This window comes from Ursus maritimus, unplaced genomic scaffold (genome assembly GCF_017311325.1).
Source record: "Ursus maritimus isolate PB19 unplaced genomic scaffold, ASM1731132v1 scaffold_19, whole genome shotgun sequence".
Classification (NCBI taxonomy): Eukaryota; Metazoa; Chordata; class Mammalia; order Carnivora; family Ursidae; genus Ursus; species Ursus maritimus.
The window spans coordinates 11,569,547-11,595,166 of NW_024424341.1; the positions used below are offsets into that span (position 1 = coordinate 11,569,547).

Below are 25,620 nucleotides of genomic sequence, written 5' to 3' on the forward strand. Positions count from 1 at the left end.
CCCCCCCTTAGACTCCAGTAGTTCATATTCTATTTCTCTTGATGGTATCTCATAGTTAGGCTTTCCTCACTCTTTATTTTTTTCCCCTTGTTCTCCTTTATCTGGGTAATTTCAGAGGTCCTGTTTTCTCCTTCACAGGTTCTTTCTTCTGCTTGATCCGTTCTGCTGTCCATATTGTCTGTTGTATTTATTATTTCATTCATTGTGTTTTTCAGCTTCATAATTTGTTTGGTTCTATATCATTTCTGACTCTTTGTTTAACTTTTGATTTTGTTCATGCATTGTTTTCCTAATTTCATCGAATTATCTTTCTGTGTATTCTCATAGCTTATTGAGTTTCCTTCAGATAGTTATTTTGAATTCTTTATTGGACAAATCACAGACCTCCATGTCTTTAGAGTTGGTTACCAGAAAATTACTGCAATTCTTTGACAGTGTCACATTTCCCTAATTTTTTCATATTCCTTGAAGTCTTGCATTGCTGGCTTCTCCAGTCTTTACCGACTGACTTCCAGAGAGAAATACCTTCTGTTAGCCCTACTAGGGATTCTGAGGATTTCTCAAACTTTCTGTGGATATCCCTGTTCCACACTTCTTGCTTCCCTCTTGTGGCAGAATTCTTAAGCTTATGTGTCTTCTCTCAATCCTGCAAAAAGCACCAGACTGAGTACTGACAGCTTGCCTTTTGCTTCTCCAAGGGCGGTGTTAAATGCTCAGGTTTGTGATCTCTCCTTAGATTCAGAATGGATGTCTGTGCATGCTCACTAGCTGTCTGGAAAAGCTTGGTCTCACCACTTGCCTGCCTGCTGCAGAATGGGGGTTTATGGGTGAGAACTGTGGAGCACTGGGTGCCCATGGGCCAGTTAGGGGGATCAGATTAGTGGGTGGGGTGACCCCAGCATCTTGTTGGTTGGCCTTTTAATGGAGTCCATAGTATGGTTAATGGGATATTTGTTCCTTTAACATGTATGTTTTAAGCTTTGGCTATTTTTCTCCCAACCAGTCACTACCCCTCCAGTTGAAAAGCTTATGATTTGATACTCTCAGTGGGATGAGAGAGAAATGGTGCTCTTTGCCAGCATCCCATACAGATTGGAAAGCTGGCTGCTCACTCACAAAATTTCACTTTTAACCATGGGAGAGATCATGGGCTAAGATGGGTACTGGGTTCTTTGCACTCTGACCTGTGCCCCCTTGTAGGAGAAGTAACATGAGTAAAGTCAAATCATTCCTCTTATCCTCGCAACATGTCTAGTCATGGATTTTTCTTGCTCACATGGTGTACTGGAACTTCTCCACTGGACTCCAACACCTCCACAAAGGCCCTCTTATCCATGGATAATTGTCTAAGTTAGCTTTCATTTCCTGGACCTTGGCTTAGAGGGGATGAAGTCTATTCATGGGCCAGTTTTGGGTCTGTAGTGGACCCAGGTCTGTATACCTATTACTTGCTACATAGGTGGATGAGATGCCTCCACAGTCCCTTAGTGTATGGTGCTGGATCCTGCAGCTCCCATAAAGGCACTTATGTCTGTGGATGGATGCTAATTTTTTTGTTGTTGAGGGGGGCATACAGTTGAGTGATGTCTTATTCAGCTGTGTTCCTGACATCATTCTCCCCCAGAGAAGATATTTTTTAATGATCTGATTTTTTAGAAATATATTGATATCTAGGTGTGGTCTATCTTACCAATGTTCTGTGTGTATTTGAGACAAATGTGTATTTTGCCATTGTTTGGTTAAATGTTATATAGATGTCAATTAGGTTAGGTTGGTTTATAGTGTTGTTCAAGGCTTCTGTATTCTTAGTGTTCTGTCTGCTTGTTCCACCAATTATTGAGAGAGGGATATTTAAATCTTTGACTATAATTGTGGAATCATCTATTTCTGTTTGTTGTTCTTTCAGTTTTCACTGCATGTATTTTGTAGTCTGTTGTTAGTTGTATCAATATTTAAGATTACTATGTTCTCTTGATGAATTGACTCCTTTATCATTATGAAATGACTCTCATAATATTCTTTGCTCTGAAACTCATTTTATCTGGTATCAATAGAATTACTTCAACTTTCTTTTGATGAGTACTACTGGTGTAAATATTTTTTCCTTTCTTTTACTCTCTTAAATATTTTTTTATTGTCATAAAATACGTGTAACATAAAATTTACTGTTTTAACCATTTTCCTTTGTATAGTTTTGTAGCATTAACTACGGTCATATTGTTGTATCCATCCTTTTACTTTTAACCTATTTGTTTCTTTATATTTGAAGTTGATTTGTTATAAGCAGCAGATAGTTGGACATTGATTTTTAAAAATGTAGTCTGGCAGTCTCTTTAATTGAGTTGTTTAGACTGTTATATGTAATGTAATTCTACCATTTTACTATTTACCGTTCTCCTTTTTTCTGTATTTCTCCCTTTTTGGATTGATTTTTCATGATTCCATTTTATCTCCCTTGTTGGCTATTACCTGTAACTCTTTGTTGTTATTTTGTGGTTGTTTTAGGGTTTCTAGCATCCTTCTTTATCTTAATAGAGTATTTCTATAAGTAGTGCTATTCCACTTTAAATGTAGTGTAAGAATCTTTTCACAATATACTTCCATTTCTCTTTCACCATTGTGGTATTGTTATACGTTTCACTTCTACATATATTATAAACCCCACAATGTACTATTATTTTTGCTTGAAATGCTTATCTTTCGTAAAGATTTAAATAGTGAGGATAAGGTCTTTTATATTTCCAGTGTAGTTACTATTTTTGATTTTCTTCATTCCTTTGTGTAAACTCAGATTTCTGTCTAGTGTCATTTTTTTCTGCTTATAGGTCTTTCTTTATCATTTCTTACAGTGAAGCTTTGTTGGTATTAAATTATTTTTATTTTTCTGTATCTGCAAACATGTTTATTTCACCTTTGTTTCTGAAAGACATTTTGGCTTGCTATAGAAACCTAGTTGACAAATATTTTTCTCTCAGTTATTTGAAAATATTTTTTCACTGTCTTCTGGCTAACATTGCTCCAGTGAAATATTCCATGTAATGATTTGTTTCTGTGTACATGCTATTTCTTTTTCTCTGCTTTTAAGATTTTCTCTTTTCACAGATTTTAAGTAATCTGATTATATTGTGCTATAGTGTTATTTCCTTAAGGTTTTTGTGCCTAGGGTTCTGTGAATATTTATTTGAATCTGTGGATTTATAATTTTCATCAAATTTGGAAAATTTTTGGTCAGTTCTTTTCCTTTTTTCCATTCTCTTATTCTGTGGTGACTCTGCATGTATTATACTGCTTAAAGTCCTCTCACAGCTCACCAATACTCTGTTAATTTTGTTTTTAAACCTGTGCTTCCTTTTGGATAATTTCCACTGATAAGTTTTCGTGTTACTGTTCTTTTCTTCTATGGTATCTAATCAGCTTTGAATCCTGTTCTGTTTGTATTTCATCTCAGACATTGAGGTTTCCCTGTCTAGAAGCATGATTTAATTTTATTTTTTCTGCTTCTCTACTTACCATGTTCATTTTTTTGACCTTATGAACCACAGTTATATCACTTTTCTATTTTTATTAATTATTTTATTATTTTTTAAAGATTTTTTTTATTTATTTATTTATTGGGGGGGATGGGGCAGAGGAAGAGGGAAAGAATCTTCAGGTAGACTCAGCACTGAGTGTGGAGCCTGATGTAGGGCTAGATATCATAACCTGAGACAAAATCAAGAATTGGACACTTAACCAGCTGAAACACCCAGGTACCCCCACTTTTTAAAATGTACTTTTCATTTTGTCATTTGTACCATTTTGGAGCCAGTTTCAGTTGATTGATTTTTCTCTCCATTACTTCGCCTTACTGTCTTACCTTGCTTTCCATGGTTGTAGTTTTTGATTAGAAATAGTTTCATCCTTTTAGTCTTTTTTTTTTTTTTGAGATTTTATTTATTTATTTGAGAGAGAGAGAGAGTGTGTGAGCGAGCATGAGCAGGGGGAGGGGCAGGCTAAGCAGGGAACCAGATGCGGAGCTTGATCCCAGACCCTGGGATCATGACCTGAGCTGAAGGCATATGTTAACTGACTGAGCCACCCAGGCGCCCCTGATTCTTTTAGTCTTGATATAAGATTTTTTATAGGGTCACTTCTGTGTTACTACTGAGGCAAAATCCTCCCGAGAATTTTTTCTGATGTTTTGTGGATTATGAGATTATTTACTCTGGCTGAATGTTTGGTCTACAACAGCATAGGCTCCCATTATTGGCAACAATAAGGAATGCTAGTTAATGTCTTAAAGGAATTTCTTGAAAGTGCTGTAGAGCTACCGAAGCAGCCAAGACTTGGGTGTCCAAAATTAGTGGTGTAAGCATTTGTTTTAAATTTAAAAAATAAGATTGCTTTTAATTAAAATCATTTAAGATTTTTGTATTTATGTGTTCTTTTTAAGTTAAAAATTGAACAGTTGTTAAAAGATAAAATTTTCTGTTGCCTCTGAGTTGGTGTGGTGAAGTATAGCGGAAATGACCTCGTACTTGGGAAATGAGAATATGGGTTGTGATTTTTCTCATGACCAGCCACGTAATCTCTTGCCATTCACTTTATATCTCTAGATGGGCTTTTATTTCTTCATCTGTTCTAAAATTTTACAGTAATTTTTATTTTTATCACCAGTGTAGCTAATTGAGGTGTTTTATATATATAAAATTTTATGAAGAGCTTTTACGTGTTTCTGCTGCAGCTCACCCAGGTAAATTAATATCTGAGTTTCTCATGTAGCATTAATTTATGGCATAAAGTATAATTTGATGGGATAGATTCTTTTATAGATAATTCATAGCTACTAAATAAAACTCATTTCCTAGAATAAGGGAGTAAATAAGTGGTTGCCAAAGTGTACTGAGGGGTTCATTTACACCTCACATGGAGTTAAGAGACTAGTTCCAAATTGTATATCTAGATGGGTAGAACTGGTATTAGAACTAACTTTCGGCTTCTTAACTCATGCTTTGTTATGCAGGCCCCACCCCCTATTTGAATGCCATTTCCCTGTTATCTGCATAGGCTGTCATTTGTAAAATTCACTAATATATGTAACTGATTTTATTTCATCTTCATAGCACTCTATGAAACAGTGTTTTACAGATGAGTAAACTGAAATCCGGAGAGGTCGATTTGGGTGTACCACATGTGGGAAGGGATGAGTCTGGACTCAAATTCTACTCTTTCCTCCAAATTCTGTTTATTTTCACCATGCCATTATTTTCGGTGAGCATAGGAAAGTGAATACTGAGTTTCTTGAAATGGTTGAAGTACTTTTTCCCCCCTTTCATTTAAAGCAAATATGGCATGCGTGTATATGAAATATTTATTTATACTTCTGGCTTAGCTATTTTTTTTTTTACTCATCTTTGTGGCATTAGTTTTGATGTATCTTCCTCAGGGAGGTTTTACTTACTCACTCAATGCCCTGCTTAAGGGCTAGGTCAATTTTCCCACTTACTATTTGAAACCCTCAGAAGATCTGGTGATTGTTTTTACAGTAAACATTCATAAACCTTTATTTGTGATTGTATTTTAAAAAGAATCAGAGAACAAAATTAATTTTTTATTGAACCCAACAAAATATGATTTATAGGTTAAAAATTATGTGGAAAATGAAAAATGGATAAAGTGTAAGAGTAGTTAGCCACATAATGTGATGAGACTGAAGAAAATATATTTTATTTGTAGGTGAGATACCCCTCCTATTATGAGTCATAATCCAGTTAATCTTTTTAATATAATAACTGTATGATTCTCAAACCATGTCTCTCTTTGACAAGATTCGCAAGCTCAGATAGAGCTTAACTTTTCACAGTGAGTCAGAGGCTTAGGGTTAAAGTTCAATCTCTAACTTTAAACCCTTATAGTTTTGAGTTGCAGTGTGTTTTTCTTAAGGTCTTGTGTGTATATTTTCTTTCCTTGCTAGAGCTCTGGAAAGGGGCGTAGTCCTCGTGGAAGGGTCTTCATGTGTTCCTCCTACCAGCTGGGGAAGCTTGGGTTTTGCACTCTCTGGCTTCTGTGCGGCATTTGTGAGCTGCCTGATGTATTTGACACCCGTGTGACAGCAAAGAAGTATGCGAGCTGAGCAGTGTGCGGTAGGGCCCAGCTGTGTGCATTTATCTGTACAGCAGGCCAAGGAGCAGCAGTTAGCCAGATCTGACAATCAAACAGGAGCACTTTCTACCTCCACTCCGGAGTGCATTTTAATGTTGTGTGTGTTTACCGACTAGTTGGCATTTGACACAAAAGAAATTGTCAGAGCTGGGTTTTTTCCCCCTTCACTCTTTAGTGTGCTGGTCTATGATAGTTTCCCCCAATATACTTTATTGCATATTATAAAAATATACATTTTCTAAAACAAAGTAAGAAATCATGGCATCTGCAGTGTTATCCTGAATTTTACATTAAGAATTAGTAGGTAATATGTTTGAGTTAAATAGGTAATGTGTTGACTAGGCAGTATGTTTACATAGTTCAGAAATGAAAGCAGTACACCTGGAATGTTTGGAAGAGCCTTGTTTCACCCATGTCCCCTTCTAGTCATTTCCCACCTCTACCTGATAGGTAACCGCATGGATTGTTTGTCACATATCCTTTAGGTTTTTGTATGCACATATAAGCAGATATTTTGCCCCTTGCCTTTGACTTCCTGAGAGATTCTGGAGAGCTTTTTATTTCACTAACAGGGAACCTTCCTCATTCTTGTTTACTGTTGCATTGTATCTCATTGTGTGCAGGTACCGTGGGTTATCTAACTATTCCCTATGGATGGACACTTGCATTGTTTCTAATCTTTTTGTTTAGTTGAGATAAAATTTACATGCCAAAATACTCATTCTTTCAGAGTGTACAATTAAGTGGTTTTAGTATGTTTCCAAGCTTTTGTTCTACAAATAATGATCCAGTGGGTAAACGTGTAATACATTCTTCTGAACATGGTGCAAGTATATCCATAGAAAAAAATCTTCAGAAATAGGATTTCTGAGTCAATGGGCAAATGCATTTAAATTTTTGTAGGAATTGTCAGTTGCTGTCCGTTGGTATTGTACTAATTTGCGCTCTTGAGTATGAGAGGATTTTTTCTCCATAGTCATGCTCAGAGTGACTTTGCCTTTTTTTAAAAACAATTTTAATTTTTAAGAAATATGTGGTCATGAACTACCAGTTTAATATTAATTCCTGATTGATTTCACCGAGGTAGAGATGACCCAAACTTCTTTTTAAGTTCATAAATATTATTGTTTATAATTGATCTATTAGCTAATTGGTAAAATTGTAGGCTGTGAATGTTGATACACAGAACGGATTACAGACGTGTGGTCTTAAGTGGAGCGGTTTCTGGATCTGCATTCTTTCCTGCCATATAGATATACTGATGCTCACAGTATCAAAATTAAAATTTCCAGTGGAAAGAGACCATTTGTATTCTCCTTGCTCTGTAGTAGGAACATTCCTGTAGAATTTTATCCCTTTGATACAGCCTTCCAAGTTCTAATGTTTTATACCTGTCTGATACACTGGACTTCAACTGATCTGGGAAGTGGTGGTTTTTATAATGATGTAGCTAAAGTATTAATTATAAGTAGAGTTTCAGGCTCCATTGATGCCTGTTGATCTATGGGACAGGTCTACTGCTGTTTAATCTCATTAAGGTAGAGTATTTAATTCCTTAGAGGAGTTGACCTTTGTGCTCCTTCTTATACACAGGGTAGCTTTATAGACTTGCCTGAGGAGATCTTCAGGTCGTATTTATTTGTTTATTCATTTTAAGGTGGCATTTATAAGGCAGAGCCGTTTCAAGTTTTGGTTTTCATGTGCGTTTGAATTATTCAAGGATTTTAACAATGGGTTAAATTTTGGGGGGAGACATTTAAGTGTTCTGTCTATAAAAATGACTGGTAAAAGGTTCATGGGAAAATGCGGGCTTTCCTGAAGTCGAAGTGACAATTGAGATATAGATTTGGATTAAATTTGTGATGAAGTGCATAAATGTGTAAGCATATGCATGGAAATATCATTAGTTTTTTCTATGCCCCAAATAATGGCTAATGTTGAAAACAGATAAGCCACTTCACCAATGATTTATGTAAACTAATGGTTTGTGTTAGTATTCTAGGTTCTTCATAAAGGAAAACTGTTCATAGTTTAACGGGTAAGCCAGTCTTACCATTGTAGATGAGAAAATACCTAGAGTCCAAGCAGAAAGCTTTCACTAAATAAATAGACCAGAATTTTGTATGGGTAAACTTGAGTGTTTTGCCTCTCTTAGATCAACCCATTGCTATGTTTCTATTCCTTTTTTCTTTATTTACCTTGGATAATTTGCAAAAAGATACAGAAAGATTTACGTTCTGCCCAAAGGGTGTTTTCTCTGGACTACTGTGGGATGGGTCTATGAAAAAAAGCTGCTTTCTTGGGGTAGGGGAAAGTGATAGGGTCCGTATGTCTGGTTGAGCAGGTTGTTGACTGCATATGACAGTGTCCTTTGCAGCAGGTGGGGGCTAAATAAACACACAGTTTGTGTTCATCAAGCCATGCCCCACGGAATAGGGCTGCAGTGACCCAGAGCAAGGCATACCATTTTGTAATTCTTACAAAGGTGCTGATAACAGCCTGAATATGCATCTTATTGTAGTTTTATTTGAAAATCAGTTGTTTCTGCCATTCCTGTTTTTTTGTCCTTTGAGAAATTTTCTGTAGTATATAGATAATTCCTATGTGTGTGTGTAAATACACACACACACACACACACACACACACATAATGCCATTTATATGCCATGTGGACTCTTTCTCTCTGTGTCTCTCTCTGTCTGTCTCTCTCACACCCCCCCCCCCCCCCCCCCCATATACGTTAGGTAGTCTTTGAAGAAAAAATCCCTCAGAGGAGGACATCACCTTATATGTATTCAGTTCTTTATGAAATACTTTATAATACGGGGTCCTCTCTTAGTTACTTTGTTTGGACAGCATGGTGCTGTTTGGGAAGACAGAGAAATGGCCTCAGACAGTGCTAGCTGTGGATGCTTAAAAATGTTTCTTCATAAAATTGGAAAAGAAAAGAAATGAAGATGCCTAACTCGGATTTAGTACGTATTCTAGAAATGAAAGATCACTTTAAAAAATACGTAAGTGGATACTATATCAAATAAACGTTTATAGGATGAATAAATCTTCCAAATATCCTGACATTCTGTAAATGGATACTGTGGTTTGATTTGCTATTTCCAGTGTTCGTGTGATAGAAGGATTCAGAAGCTGCTGTGTCTCAAGCAGATTATACAGACAGGAAGATGTGCTCTGGAAGACTGTATAGGGTGTCTCAAAAGGTGATTCTAGTGATGAAAAAGACCCTGGTGTTAAAGAAACATGTCAGGATTGGTGAATCAAATTGTTTCATGGACTATGAGAGTGAATAAAATCATTATTTCTAAATTAATGCTTTATGCAATGTGTAATTTAAATGTATGTAATGAAATGAATACATTTTATAATAGACGCTTGGCTGATTTCTATCTCTAAAAATTTCTACATTCAGGTTGGCTAAGTTTTTCTTGGTATTGTCTTACTGGAAAAATAAGGGGTTGTCTTATATTCTGATCACTTTATATTCAGTCACCTGTAATCATTATTATTTCTAAACAGAAACTGAGGCTTCTTGAAGAGCTTGAAGATACTTGGCTCCCTTATCTGACCCCCAAGGATGATGAATTCTATCAGCAGGTAAGATCTTTTCATATTTTTATCAGTTGGTATTGATTTGTTCTGATCTAAGAAGCAGCTGTGGTCTGGAGAGGTTAAAGTGAAATGGTCTGATTTGGTCATCTAGTGACCCCCAGAACATCCCGGCTCCTTCCCAGTCTGCTTTCTGCTGTGAACCTAGGGCTTTGAACAGTGGACTGCTTTCTTCATCCCCCAACATTCCATGCTTTCTTCTCCTTCCTTGCCTCTGCTCCTTCTGTTTCTTCTGCATAGAATATCCTTTTGCCCCTTACCTTGTTGCCAGATGGCTAATTCTTCAAGACTTCACTTAACACATCACCTTCTTTGTGAAAGTTTCCTTGACTTACTTTACCTAAAAGTCGACTCGACCACACTCTGTTCTGTGCTACTTGCACCTTATAAATACCTCTATCCTGCTTATCGCGTTGTATTGTAGTTATGGGATTCCGTGTCTCTTTCCCTGTACTCTTTCAATTACAAGTGATAAACACCCCAACAGACTCATTGTAGCAAAAGGGGAATTTATTGACTTTCTTAACTTAGATGTGTAGGAGCACATGACTGAATCCACCTTCTCAAAAGGTGTCATCTGATCCCTGCTTTTCTGTGTGTCATGGTTCGGCTCTCCTCTGTGTGACTTCATGCTGGCTAGGCTCTGACCTGCTAGCATATGTAGGAGGTGTCTGACAGCCCAAGGGGTATATGGTCTTAAGCCCATGGGATCTTAGAAGAAGGTAGCCAGTTCTTTTTTTCTGGTTCCATCTGATTTCCCTGGGAGTGATCTTTTTGGCCTGGTTTGAGTCCTGGGCCTATTCCTGAACCAGTTATAGTGTTCTGGGGCATGAGATGCTCCCGTGTGCCCAGCCTCGTTCATGCACCCACTCGCGGAGTTGGGTTCAAATATGACCATTTCCACTCAAACTGCATGGCCTGTGAGTTGGAGATGGATGGTTTCCCCAGAGGAAAATTGGAGTCCTCTTCCCAAAGAAGGAGGGGAAGGCATGTTGGGCAGGTACTAATAGTCCATGTTCATCTGTTCTTTCCTGCCAGAATGTCGGCTTTTGGGGTAAGAATTGGGCCCCCTTATCTTCGTTTCTCCAGTACCTAGCATGCACTTGTGTATGGCTGATTCTCAATAGCTGCGGAAGGGAGACAAGAAGGAAGATGGTTACCATCTAACATCCAGGTCCCTTGACTTTCCACTCTCAGTTCCAGGACATTATCTGTCATCTCCATTCTCATTAGATCTTCACTGTCTTTCACCGGATCAGTCCTTTTATGGATTGCTCTAGTTTCTCCTCTTTGTCCCTCTTTCTTAATCCTTAGAACTATAGTACATTTTCTAACCAAGACATAAATCTGAGCCTGTCAACCCCCTGCTTCAGACCCGGCAGTGGCTGCTCATTGCCTGGCTCTTGCCTTTCTAGTCTTATCTCCCCAACTCTTTCATCTTCTTACCTACACTGGACTTTGGCAGGACCTCAGACTAGCCGGGCAGTCTCATGTTTTGGGCCTTCTTGCTACATCCTCCAGTGCCCTGCCTCCTCCCTTCCTTGGTGAACTTCTGTTATCTGTTAGCAACGTGTCATCTCTTGGAGGGTGTTCCCTGACACCTCCGCAGCACAGAGGCTTGCCTCTGCTTCCTCTTGTGTGCACCTGTAGTACTTTATTTGTACCTTTATTAGCTCCGTGGTTTTATTTTTATGCTTGTCTCCCCCATCCTCTGTGCTTTGTATAACACCTGGCACCTAGTAGGTGTTTAATTAATTTGCTTGGATGGATGAGTGAATTAATGCATGCATTAGTTAATTTAAAAAACAAGTTATAAAATAATGTTTTTATACACATACCCTCCTCCCAGGGGGGTAGATTCAGAAAAGGTTTTCAGGGTATGTACAGAAATGTCATATGCCAGCGTGGCAAGGTTTTCTCTTTTGAGCTTTTCTAGTTTTCCAAATTGTCTTAAATGAACAAAATAATTATCCAAAAAAATAATTATAAAATAATTATCCAAAAAACCCTTAAGACAAATAAACCCACAAAGCACAATCAGCTCTTAAATCCTTATTACTGTTTTTATCGACAGAAGCCATCTGGTACATGATTACACACACTGCTGTAAAGCAGCTTCTGAGCCTTTCGGCTTTGGTACAGTGCAAGTGGGAGTAGTACATGAAGAATTAAACACAGAGGTTATCAGCCGCTGTGCTCAGAGCCAGCCCTACACCGGGGCAGGAAAGGAAACGCAAAGGCAAACAACAACTATCAAGGCTGCTCTTTTATCTTTCCAAGACCCACGACAAGTCTGAATACCAATATCTAATCACTTTAAGTGCACCTTATAATAGGGTTAGTGCTTCAACAGACCCTTAGTAAAGGAAGTCTATTCTCTTAAGAGACGAAGTGAAAACACTTTTTTAATGACATGAATAATAGAAAGTTCAGACCGAAGTGGGGGAATGCCAATGCAGCTGCCAGTCACAAAAGCAAGACTTTTTGCAGCTTCCCTGTTGAGTGTGTGTGTGTTGACCCTTACTGTGTGCGTTCAGTCCTCACAACTCCCTCGTGCATTTATGCCACAAATGTGCATTCAGTGACTGCTCTTCTTCAGGCTTGCAGTGTTTGAGGTAGGTATTATCTTCCTCTTCTAGAAATTTCTCTTTAGATCCAGAGTAAGCTCCATATGTGAGCAGCAGAGGTGGAGTCCACGCCCACATTTATCTGACTCCGAAGGCCCCTGCTCCTGCTCTTTCTGCTCTGTTGTGCACCTCCCAGTGCTCAAATACCCTGTTCAAATTCAAACACCCTCAGAGACATTTTTTGGTTTCGTCTGATAAGACCACAGAGAGAAAAGAAATAAAACAACAATAACAAACCTGAAGTAGAAAAGTAGAGAGAAGTTCTGTGGGTTCACCAGAGAGCACAAGGAAATGAGGAACTGCCTAGTCCAGAAACAAACCCTGGCTTCCAGATCCATGAGTGCTACCTCTCGTATCCGGAGAAAACGCCTCTCTCCTCGGTGCGCCCACCTGCTTTCAGTTACTGTGTACTTCCTTACCTCAGCCCTCTGAGGCAGGGGTTTTTTAAAATCCCGTTTTAGAGATGAGAAAACCGAAGCACAGAGGGGTTTAAAGTTTTGTTCAAGGCTTTTATTTAATAAGCAAGAAGCGTCAAGACCCGGATTTGAGCCCAGGCGGCCTGACTCCTGGATCGGACTCTGAGTATCATCCTACTGTGTCTCTTGGTGCTTCTGGGATCGCTCTGCTTTCATCGCCACTATCCCTCACCTCTCTTGATCCCTGACCTCCCCTCTGACCTCCAGGGCTCCAATTCCAACTGCCTGTTGGGGGCTCTGCCTGGAAGTCTTGCAGGGGCATCTAACCCAACATGATCCATATGCATTCATTACTGACTTCATTGAACACCGATATTTAGCTTCCCCGCCCTGTGCAGGTAATGTTCTAGGCATTAGAGATGAAGTGGTGAAAACCAAGAGAAGAGTCCTCCTTCTTTGAGTTTATTTTCTTTTGAGGTGGGATATGGGGGGGGGGGCAGGGAGCAGAAATAAAAAGAAAGCCGGAAAATGAACGTCGGAAGGGCAAACAGGTATGGAGAGGAAGGAGGTCAGAGGGCACCATAGGGAGGGGGATTGCAACTTTGGGGGGTCCAGGGAGGCCTTCTTATAGTGACTTTTGAACAAACCCCTTATGGAGGTGTGGGAGCAAGCCATGTGGACACTTGTGGGAAGAATGTTGTGGACTCAGGGAAGAGCAGAGCCCCTGAGGTGTATCTGAGGAGGAACACCCAAGGCCAACACACCCGGAGCGAAGTGAGAGAGTTGAGAACAGAAGGGATGAGATCAGAGAGCCATGGCCGATGATATGGGAACTTGCCGTCTGTGCTGGGCATGTCGGCGGTGACTCTGAGTAACACGAGACGCCGTGAGAGGCTTTGGAGTGCAAGTGGGACAAGCTCTGAGTCACCTTTTGGTAAGGATCCGTTTTAAGGGATCCTGCTGTTCAGTCTCTTCTCTAGGGGCCATCCTCCTTGTGCTCTTCACCAAATCAGAAGTCCTTGCTGTCCTCCCCTTCCACCCATTGCTTCAATCCCTCGTTTGGGCACTGGGCCCTGGCAGGTCCGCCTCTTCACAAACCCTCAGGGTGTTTCTTCTTTGCCAGCTCCACCAGCACAGTCTTTGGTCAGGCCCTCATTTATCATCTTAGACCAGCACAGTTTCCTAGTCTACCTGGTGTTCCTTGTGCCCTCTCCAATACCATCAATATCGTGTTCCTCTCAATATGTCTGACTTGTCACTCCTTGCTTTATAAGTTTTGCTCGGTCTCTCTTGCCTGTGAGCTAGAGTTCACCCTCCTCAACATGTCCTCTAAGGCCACTGACCATATGACCCCAGACTACCTCTCTGGTCTCATCTCTACCCATTGCCTCACGTGGAGTCCGACCGTAGACTCTTGCCCCTCAGAGTGTCTTGCTACACCCTGGGCCTGCTGTGACCTTTCATCCTTCCACGCCTTTGTGCTTGTTATCCCCTGGGTGTGGAGCACCCTTATCTCCTCTTGTGTCTGGTGAGCATCTACTCACTCTTGAAGACCTTGCTGAAATACGACCTCTTCTGTGAAGGTACCGGGAAATGCCATGTGTTTTACTTTCAGAAAATATTAAAAATCCGGCCACCTCCCACCACCTCCGGCGCATACGCTGTGGCCAGAGCTCCCATCGTCTCTTTCCCAGATGGTTGCAGAGCCTCCTGTCTGTGTTCCCACAGCATCTGTAGCAGTGCCTTTTCTGAAACCTCAGTCAGCTCGTTACACTTTCTTGCTCAGAGCCCTCTGAGAGCTTCCCATCGTGTTCAGAGTAAAAGCCTGGGACCTTACATTGACCCACAAAGCATAGTAAGAGCTCGCTCCCTGCTTCTGCCGCCTGTCCTCTTGCCATCTGGCATTCTTGCCGTCTGGGCATCAGCCAAGCACACTGCTGCCCCCACGGCCTTTGCGCTTAATGTTCCCGTCAGCCTGGGACTCTCTTTCCCCCCCAGGTATCCGTGGGGCTTGTCTACTCATTTCTTGCATTCCTCTGCCCAGATGTCACCTTATCAAAGGCCCTCTCTGACCAGGCTGTGTGAAAGGGGAACATTCGTCGCGGCATTCTCATCCTCCTTAACTTGGATTTCTTTTTTCCCGTAGCACTTATCACAATCTAAAAGAATGTATGTTTTACTAAATAAATAACTCAATAATGAATTCATAAAATACTATGTATATTATGAGCCACATGTCCTGTGTATTTATATACCATCTATATAAATATGAGCTCCTGGAGAGCATATCAACGTTTTCTTCTCTTCATATTCCTAGCACCTCATGCTTTGCAAATAGTACGTGCTCAATAAATACGTATTAAATGAGAATTTTCCAGATTCCCTTCCTGCTTCTTTATTCCCTGCCCCCACAGTAGTATTTTCATACTTCCCTTGTGATAAGTCTTTCTTTAGCTACTGTTTTTTATTTTTATCTGTGCTGGTAAACTATGAGATGCCGTAAAACAGGGGCTGCCTTGTTTTTATCATTGTGTTTATGGCACTTTATACAGTATCTGGTGGAAAGCAGATATTCAGTAAATTTTAAACAAACAAAAAATGAACCACTGATTTGGGGCGCCTGGGTGGCTCAGACGGTTAAGTGTCCGACTCTTGATTTCAGCTTGGGTCTAGATCTCAGGGTCATGAGTTCAAGCCCCATGTTGGGCTCCATGCTGGGTATGGAGCCTACTTTAAAAAAAAAAAAAAGAACTATTGAGCGAGTGAATGAACGAACAAACACCTCTGGGTCACTTTGTAGCAAACCACATGTTATGCCAAGACTCAGTTGTGATAGCTGTAGCAGGGCCAATGCAGTGACCTCAGAAGAGAGCCTCCTTTGGGAGACAGCTCAGCATCACGCAGCAGGAGGTTGGCCGGTTGGGCCAGATGTGTCCAGCCCATTTGTCTTGGGATGGCTACCAAGTCTTAAGCATGTTACAATGAAAACTATATAGAAAATGTTATAACTGATAATGTATACATTTCTATAGAGTGCAGAATACAAAGTGTTACCAGCAAAATCTGTTAACAGCCAGATTAGAAGTAGAGTCCCTTGACATCACAATATTTTTTAAATGAAGTACATTTCCCAAGTCACTTGAAGATTTTAAATTTAATTTCACTCTACTGAGGGTTGAGTTCCACTGGTTTCATTTAGGTGAGCCTCCTGTAAAACTGGTATCTTACTCATTTAGCAACATGTCTGTCTCTGTATGATGAAATTCTTTCAGAACCATCCCTTGATTTGAGAGAAGCAGTAGAATTCTTATAAAATGGCTTAAAATAGGTGGAAAATAAAGCTTATTCGCCAGAAAACCTAGCATTATGCATGTTTCGGCCATTGATAAAGGCCTGGCATGTTGGTGGTTTATATCTAAAATACCTTTCTAGCTGCTTATTAAAATCATCATTTAGATCATGAAACCTTCTGTAGATCTCAAGAGATATATTAGGTGACCAGACAACTATTAATGCAATTGCATGACTCTATACTCCTTGGCAAAACTTTAATGGGATTCAACAACAAAAAAAATTCTGACATATTTGAAAATCTGCCAACAGCTGTTCCAAATTCTTGTGTGATATCTGCTGTTTTACATGTACCTGTCCAAAATGGAAAGGGAACTTACTCGCTTGCCAGAATGAATTAATATTCCATTATTTAATGTTCAGCTCTTTTCCAGAGTTACTCGTAGTTCTCTTTAAAGAAACACCATGTGGTGCTTTAAGGTATCAGGCACTAGTCTAATTACTTGATAAATAATTAGAGTGGGCATTTAGGATGGGGGATTTTCTCTTGGATTTTTTTTTTCTTTTTTGAGATAGTGACCAAATTAGCCAGTTCTTATTATTTGTATTTTTTGTGTTAAAATCATAATTTCCTAGAGCATTCAGCAGCATTCCAGATGAGATTTAAATTAGAACCAGAAGTTAATATTGACACGTTTTGAAAGTTCAGGGTCATCAAAAAGAATATCCTGGCAAATATAAGAAATGTCGTGAAAATTAAGAATTTCTGAATGCAACATCTTTTCCCTGATTTTCTAATTTAAAAAGTATTTTACATTTACTTTGGCAAATTTGAAAAACACACAGATGTCTAAAAAAGAAAATTAAAATTATGTCTAAGCTCACCACCTATAGATAACCACCATAAACTTGTGACCATATTTCCCCCCCAGTTTTCTTTTCTGTATTTATCTATATACATTTGTTTCCTTTTTAAGCTGAGACCCTGTTGTCTCAATATCTGGTTACTAATTTCTTGTTTAATAAAATTTTTTTACGCTTTTCACAAAACAGTACAGAAATTTTTCCAAAGTATGTTACTTTAGCATTCCATCACATGAATATACCATTTTACCTGTAATCCCCTATTGGGCATTTTGGTGGTTTTCAGCTTTTAATTATTGTAAAGAACAGTATGGCAAATATCCTTATAATCTTGGTACATTTCTCTAATTATTTCCCTATGATAAATTCTTAGAAGTAGGATAACTGGATGGAAAAATATGAGCATATTTAGGGTGTGGTGAATTTTGTCCAACTGGCTGTAAGCAAGGTTGTAATAATTTGCATTGCTAATTGTAGACTATAAGAATATTTGATTTTGCCTCACCAGCAGTGTGTATTACTATGATAAAATTTTATTTTTTGCAAATTTTATAGGCAGACTAAGTTAAATATAATTTAATACAAATTATGTTAATTTATATTTTTTCTTGACCAGTGCAGTTCATTTTTTTTCTGTATTTAAGAGTCTTCTCCATTAATTTATGTGTGAATTTCTCTACTGGTACATATTATATATGTGTGTGTATATATATATATATATTTATGTATATATGTATGTATGTTTACGTATATATACATATATTTAAATTTGGAAAGGTTCTTTATTAAGAATATTAAACCCATTTTTGCCATCTAGATTGCAAATAGTTTTGTCCAGTTAGTGTTTGCCTTTTTATTCTATAATTCTTTTTATGCAGAAGTTTAAAATTTTATATGTTCAAATGTATCAGTCTTTTAAAAACAGTTTATTGATGAGCTGTGTGTATGTACAATTTATATAAAATTCACCTTTTAAGATTATACAATTCAGGGGCGCCTGGGTGGCACAGCGGTTAAGCGTCTGCCTTCAGCTCAGGGCGTGATCCCGGCGTTCTGGGATCGAGCCCCACATCGGGCTCCTCCGCTAGGAGCCTGCTTCTTCCTCTCCCACTCCCCCTGCTTGTGTTCCCTCTCTCGCTGGCTGTCTCTATCTCTGTCGAATAAATAAATAAAATCTTAAAAAAAAAAAGATTATACAATTCAGTAATTTTGAGTAAATTTGTAGAGTTGTACAACCGTCGCCGCAGTAGTTTTAGTGTATTTCCAGACCCCCAAAAGATCCCGCCTGCCTCTTTGCAGTTGTCAGCCTTCTTTCCCACTCCTGGCCCAGACCCTCACTAATCTGTTTCCTATCAATCTTAGATATTTTTTATTCTCTTACTCTTAGAGGCAAGTCTTGAGTACTTATATTTGAGCCAGCCAAGGGCTTGGGGATATAGTGGAGAATAAAACTGCTACCATGTCCTTCTTCTGGGAGATTCAGTCTTGCAGGAGAGATTATTAAACAAATAATAGTTCAAAGAAATATGTAGTTATGGATTGAGAAGCGCTGTGAAAGATAAATGAGAAGTGTGTGATGAATGGTAATGGGGGATATGTGTTTCAGGGGGGCAGTGCAGGGAAGGATTCTTTGAGAAAGTGGCTGCAGGATGAGAAGGGCCTGGCAGGTATAGATTTGGGAGGAAGAGCCTGCCCTAAAGGGGAGGTGCTGAATGCTGGCCTCTTGAGGCCTGTGGGAAAAGAGGCTGATGTGGTCGGAGGGGAAAGGACATGAGAGATCACTGAAAAAAAACTGGGGGAGGGGGGGCATACTTTCCCATGTCATTATTACTGTTTTATTTTTAGAATGCTCTTTTTAATGTCAAGGTATTTACATGTGATACTCATATGGTTATGTGAATTTCCCAGGTTCTTAGAGTTAATATTCCCCTGTGTTAAATCTGTCTTCTGCAGTCTCCAGCCCCACTGTATATTGAACGATGGCCGCAAGCTGTGTGTAGATGTGTGTGTGTGTGTGTGTGTGTGTGTGTGTGTGTATTATCTCCAGTCTTCCTCCTCTCTCAGTCCCAGAGGGAGTGTGTTCCCAAATAAAGTTCTTGGGAATTATCTTACTTTTCGTTAATATTTTATACTGAGGATTATTTAAAGAACCCAGAATTGTTAAGAAATTATGGAGAAATTTCCTTCTTAACCACTGCTGTTAGTTAGATGTGTTCAAGTATACCGAGGCCTTAGGGACTTGCTCAGAGAACCAATTGAGTGATAGAATTAGAGCTACTGCTCATGGCTCCAGAATATTCCATGGTTGATGACTAGATTACATTGCTCTCTTCATGAGCTGCATAAACAGAAAGTATGGTATTTCTCTTTTTATTTTTCAAATGGGATAAACGAGTATAGAAACTATAAATCCTAAATGCATCCCTGACAGTCTCACTGGTAATTCATAGTGGTGTGCCACAGAACTCTGCTCTCCGTCACTTTCAATTTACGATCACACACCTCAGATAGGCACTCTGAGAAGCAGGGCAATCCTACTACGCTTCCCAGTAAGGTCATTTTTCCATATGCAGGCTTGACGACTTCATTTTTCTTCTGCGTACACAGACTTCCCACATACCTTCTGTTTCCTGCATCCTGGATCAGGCAGAATGGGCTAGATAATGCTGTAGTAACAACAACCCTCAGATCTCAGTGGCTTCCCCCAGCAACATTTCTTACTCGTTCTACATGTCATTTGTGGTTGGCAGAAAATCACTACCCATTAAAGTAGTAACTCAGGGATCCACGTAGCCACTAGCTGGTGTCTATGCCAAAAAAGAGCGTTCTGGAGGGTGTGTTACTGGCGATGAAGTGCTCCGGGCTAGATGTGACAGCCGTCGTTTTTCTGGACACAAACAGTCCCATGTTTCATCCAACATGACGAGGCCAGGAAGCGTAATTCCACACTGGGTCCAAAAAGCTGGGTGATGGCAGTGGAGTCCAGAACTATCTGGCAAGCAGCCCACGTGACCAGCACACATTTTAGCTAGTGATTTGTTTTGCAGTGATTTGTTTTGTAGTTATGGATTGAGAAGCGCTGTGAAAGATAAATGAAAAATTGAAGTGTGAAAAATTGAAGTGTCCCCTCTCTCTTCCTCTAAAAACTCCTTGAAACTTAGTCATTTGTCTATTATCGAGTTTATAGTCCTCTCTGAATTTGGGTCCTCTTTCTCCTTCCAGTTTATTCCGATACAGGAAATACCTTTCTTCTGATCCAAATGTTTTTTGATCATATATACGCCTGTTAGTAACAAATTTTAAGCATATACAATGGTGTCCTACTAAGTGTTAAAGAATGGGTTTCCTGGGAAAAAATAAACCAGCCTTGATTTTTAGTGTTACCTGATTTCTGTGGTATAAATACTTCTCCATGGCCAATTTCAGGCTACCGACATGATGTCACTGAATGTGCAGTTGGGAAGCGATGTACACAGTAGGCTTTCCCAAGGGGATATGAAGTGACTGCTGCACACTACCAATAGTTATCCATAAAATAGATGTAAGTATTACTTGTATACTTGTGTCTATTTTATAGTAGAACTCATATTAAACATGTGTATATGTGTATATATCACACACATATATGTACACATATTTTAGTAAAGCTTTCTTTTTTTTTTAGATTAAAAACAAAACAGTTCTGCCATCTTCTCCCATCAACTGGCGGATTGCCATACAGACCCCACAGGTCATTCACATACCTCCCTTGGGAGACACCCCCTCTGGGCACTCAAGGATTTCGCTCCTGTAGTTAATCACCTTGTGTCCTGCAGCATCAGCCTCTTCCCAGGAGTATCCTGGCAAGTTCTGGTGTGTCCCCCCACCGTCTTCCAGCGCCGAAGATGGTCCCCTGATCCAGGTCTTGCCCTTCATCAACAGCTGAATTTTTCTGTTCCCTTCAGAGCGTGACCCCTGAGACGGACATTGAAACATGGCGCCTCCCCTGCTGACCCAGCTGACTGTCCTTTGACTCTCATCCCCACCACTCTGTTGAAATCTCTCTTGTCATGGTCGTCAGTGATTTTCACACTGCCCCATCTCGGGGATCATGTCCTCATCTCACTTGGCCTCCCAAGGGCGTCTGTCTTTTGACCTCTGCATTAATACTCTCTCCTAGTTTTCTCCCTCAAAGGGCTCTTCTGCTCCTTTCCTCTGTGACTCAGGAAATGGCCGTGGGCCCCCTTCTGTGTTCGCGCTGTTTCCCTGGGGAGGGCTCATTCATTTCCAGGCCTTTAAAAACCCCAGGGGTGCTGACAGCTGCCACCTGGATTTCCAGGTGTGTGTGCAGTTGCCCCCTCGCCACTTCTACCTAAAGATTTCGTAGGTGTCTTAATGGCTACAGCTCCAAAATGGAGCTCGTCATGCCTTCCGATTCTTCCACCTACCATTCCTGTTTTGTGCCAGTCTTTCTTACTTAAAAAAAAGTGGTGGGGCGCCTGGGTGGCGCAGTTAGTTAAGCGTCCAACTCTTGGTTTTGGCTCAGGTCATGATCTCGGGCTCCGCATTTAGCAGGGTGTCCACTTGAGACTCTCCCCCCTCCCTCTGCCCCTCCTGCTCGTGCGCACACGCATTCTCTCTCTCTCTCAGATAGATAGATCTTTTTTAAAAATGGTAATTCAGTTATTAAATCCAGAAATCTGAGAGTCATCCATAACTCCTTTCCTTTCTTTATCCCTCACAGGTAGTCCATAAGCACTGCCTTTCGCTCTGCCTATAAAATATGGATTTTACCTATTCATTTATCTCTGTCTCAAATTTAGACTATTGTCTCTTTTCTCCTCGACGGTTGTAATAGCACCTAATAGGATTTCCACTTTCACATTTGCCTCTTTCCAATCTGTGCCCGATATTGTAACTAAGAGTGATTTTTATAAAATGTAAGTCAAATTACGCTTCTCCCCGTGGGTCTTCCAGTGCACCTCGAGCCAAATCCTGATTCCCTGCTTTGACCTCCCAGTCTCCATGTGGTCCAGCTTTTGCCTTCCCTTCAACCTCACCGCATGACAGATTTCCTACTGGTTTTTTTCTGTCCTAGTACTTAATGCAATTTGAGATCACTTTTTATTCATTACCAGATCTAGTAGAAAGCTGTGTGAGGGCAGGAACCTTATCTCTGTCTAGTGTTTGGGGGGTGCTCTGTAGACGTGTATTGAATGAAAAAAATGTATGGAGGAATAAATGGTCTCGTCCTGATTATCATATAAACAGTAATCATTGAATGAAGATATAGAAGGAGTGTGTCTCAAAAATGGTGGGCTGTACAATATTGAGAAAGTACCGATCAGGGTAAACTTCACAGGGGTAAATGTAAAATCCTGTGCTTTGGTTAAAAAAAAAAGTCCATTTCATTGCACAGAATCAGGGAACTCTGGCTTGTCGCCTGTTCGTAAGTCCTAGAAGCTAGAAGTGGTGGCTGAACAGGTAAGGAAGTCCTCCACTGTGGCAGTAAATCCCTGTGTTTGCATATTAGAGGAGGGATTATTTTACAGTATTCTCCTCCAGGGACACCAACAGAATGATCACAACTTTCTCAATCCCAGTAGAACACCTCATTTATTCACTCGTTCATTCAACATTTACTGAATACATTCTGGGCACTAGTGTTATTGTAATAAGCAACATTCTCCTGGCTCTGGTGTTTGTAGGACTTGGTGTCTAATTCCCAATGAGAAGTGATTTCTCCTTCAAATGAAAGTATTAGAGCAGAAACCAGTCTGTCCCTGATTGGGAGGCAGGGCAATCTCGTGGTTCAGGACTCCTGTCCTGGAACCAGACTGGAGCCCAGAGGCTTCCCATCCCAGCTCTGCTGTGTATCAGCTATGTGACTTTGGGCAAGTGTTTAAAATGTCTCTGTGGTTCCAGATTCTCCTGTAGAAATCAGAGACAGTAACAGCACTGCCACATAAAGTTGTGAGCTGCAAATGAGTCCATGTGTCTAAATCATTTAGAATAACACACGACACTTAGTAAGCACTTACTAAATAGGTGGTTAGCAGTTAATTAATACAATTGTGTTGTCTGGAGGACCAAAGGTTGAAAGACAGATTGAGGGCAGGGAGAAGTGGCTGTAGAGGGAGCCTGGCAGACCAAAGCACAGATTATCATTATTTTATTTATAGTAAAGATGAATTATTTGAGCTCGGACTTGGAAGTCTTGCTGCATAGTCGATGACATTTGTTTCCCGTAGCCTTCCGTGTGAGGCTGGGGAGATACGGGTCCTGTTCCGAAATGCTACCTGACAGTTGGTTTTTTTTTACTCCTCCGAACGCTGACAAAGAATCGCAGTTCTGGAAGTGGTAAACCCTTAGCGCTCCATGAACACGTATTTCTGCTCTGGTTTTGTTGTAGTGGCAGCTGAAATACCCGAAACTGATTCTGCGCGAAGCCGGCAGCATGCCCGAGGCGCTCCATAAAGAAGTGCAGGAAGCCTTCCTCACGCTGCACAAGCACGGCTGCTTCTTCCGGGACCTGGTTAGGATCCAGGGCAAAGATCTGCTCACGCCGGTGTCGCGCGTCCTCATCGGCAACCCGGGCTGCACGTACAAGTACCTCAACACCAGGCTCTTCACGGTGCCCTGGCCGGTGAAGGGCGCTAGCCCGAAGTACGACGAGGCTGGCGTAGCCGCCGCCTGCCAGACCTTCCTGAGGCTCAATGACCACCTGCAGATGGAGACCCTGCAGGCTCTGGAGGAGCTGGCTTGCAAGGAGAAATCCAACATCGATGCCGTGCCGGTGTGTATAGGTCCAGATTTCCCCCGGGTCGGGATGGGGTCCTTTGACGGACAAGACGAGCTGGACATGAAGAACAGAGCCGCCTACAACGTCACTTTGTTGAATTTCATGGATCCCCAGAAAATGCCGTACCTGAAAGAGGAGCCTTATTTTGGCATGGGGAAAATGGCCGTGAGCTGGCATCACGACGAAAATCTGGTGGAACGGTCGGCCGTGGCCGTGTACAATTATAGCTGTGAAGGTACAGCCCTGGGCGTCACGTGACCAGAGTCGTGGAGGCTCTGGAGGCGTGTGCGTGCGTGAGTGTGTGTGTCTGTACGTACACAGGTGTCGTGTGTCCTTTGTAGGTTTGCCACACCCAGGTATCCGCAGAGCATACTTCTTTCTCGTCCGGCGGTGCTGTGTAGCTCATTGTTACACTGTACCCAGATCGCATAGTTCCGTGTGTGAGCACTACTGTCATCTTGTCTTTCTCCGGCCCAGGAGAGCAGCATCTTGGTTTCATACAGCCAGCTGCCTTTCTGCAAAGCTCTGCATAGACCGCACAGTTGCTATAATTAACTTGCTGATAAAGGCCTGGGAAAACAAAAATCTGTCAAATCTTTCCAGGTTCCCACAGGTGCACATTTCCAGTCTTGCCAAAATACTCTATTGTGGTTGACATCACTGCCTTGATGGGAGTGATTTGTCAAATATGGACTTGTTCTTGGCTTCATACAGATTTGACTACTGTCCTTCCTTGCCAGAAACAGTTGAAGTGGGTTCTGTAAGCAGGCAGTCCTCTGTTTTTAGGAAACTCTCCAGCCCCTTCCCCTCATCAGCTCTGCAGTTTTAGACCTAAAAGGGGTGCTGTGGGTGAACTTGTTCTTGAAGTTTCTGAAACCTGGCCGCCTTGGAACAGAGATCCTACGCTACCTTTTTGTGGCCTCCCTGAACTTTCCTTCTTCTGTTGTTCAGTTTTTGTGTGTTTAGGGTTTCCATTGTTTTCAGCTCGGGGTCATAAAGAGACAGTAGAGCATATCCAGGACAGTGTGACCATTGCCGACTTTGTTCTTTGCCTGATCATTTGACAAAGGAATACAAGACGCAGTATCAGCTCTGTTGTGTGTTTATCTCTTCTACCCGTTTATTGAAAGATGCTTGGAAAACCAGAGTTCTAGGCATCCCATCAGGGAATGAACTGGAACTTTTAAGGGTCGGTGCCTTCTGAAAACCGTTTTTTTAATTGGATATTGCTATCGCTTTGTATGCTTTTTGTTTACTAAAATGACTGTTTCATAAAAGGGATTTTAAAAAGAAGTTCTCAGGATTCTCTTTAAATTTCTTCCCATTTCCCAATCTCAGACACTTCCTGAGGATAGCTAAAATATCTTCTAGCTTTACCTCACGTCTTCAGCCCGGAACAAGGAGCTAGTTTAGCGGTTGGAAATTTCACCAGTTTCCCTGGCACCTCAAATAATGATGCCGACCTAAGAAAATTGCTTGAAGGGGATTTGATGCTGTCCTAATGGAAAGAACTGAGATCCTCTGATCTTTACTAAGGCGTTGCCAGGGATTTAAGAACGATCACATCCAAGAACTCTGATGGGAAGGAACAATGGGTCCAGTTTGTTGGATGCCTTCTGAAGGAGGCAACTCTGTGAAGCTGGGGCCGTTGAGGCCGTGGTATGTGATAGCTCAAGCCGCTACAAAGATGTCTTTGTGCTCCCACCTCCTCTCAGCCCTACAGTTTAATAGTCCTTTTGTACTCCCAGAGCGTGGGTGATCAAGTCTTTTTTGAAACCTAGAATATCGTTCAGAAAGGAATTTAAATTTTGAATGAATGGTTTCTGTGGTTGGGAGTGGTTAAGACTGATAAAGTATACAAGTCGCATAAATACGTAAAG

The 25,620-nt window shown here is 40.8% G+C and overlaps 1 protein-coding gene across 4 annotated transcripts in view; it reads left to right on the forward strand.

Moving 5' to 3' along the window:
- The window catches only part of FTO (FTO alpha-ketoglutarate dependent dioxygenase), a 414,727-nt gene that overhangs the window by 92,505 nt on the left and 296,602 nt on the right, over positions 1-25,620 (forward strand). For all 4 annotated transcript variants that reach the window (XM_040633312.1, XM_040633313.1, XM_008702630.2 and 1 more), the window contains exons 2-3: positions 9,672-9,749; positions 23,351-23,975. In XM_040633312.1, coding sequence (XP_040489246.1) covers positions 9,672-9,749; positions 23,351-23,975 — 703 coding nt within the window. The remainder of the gene's footprint in view (positions 1-9,671; positions 9,750-23,350; positions 23,976-25,620) is intronic.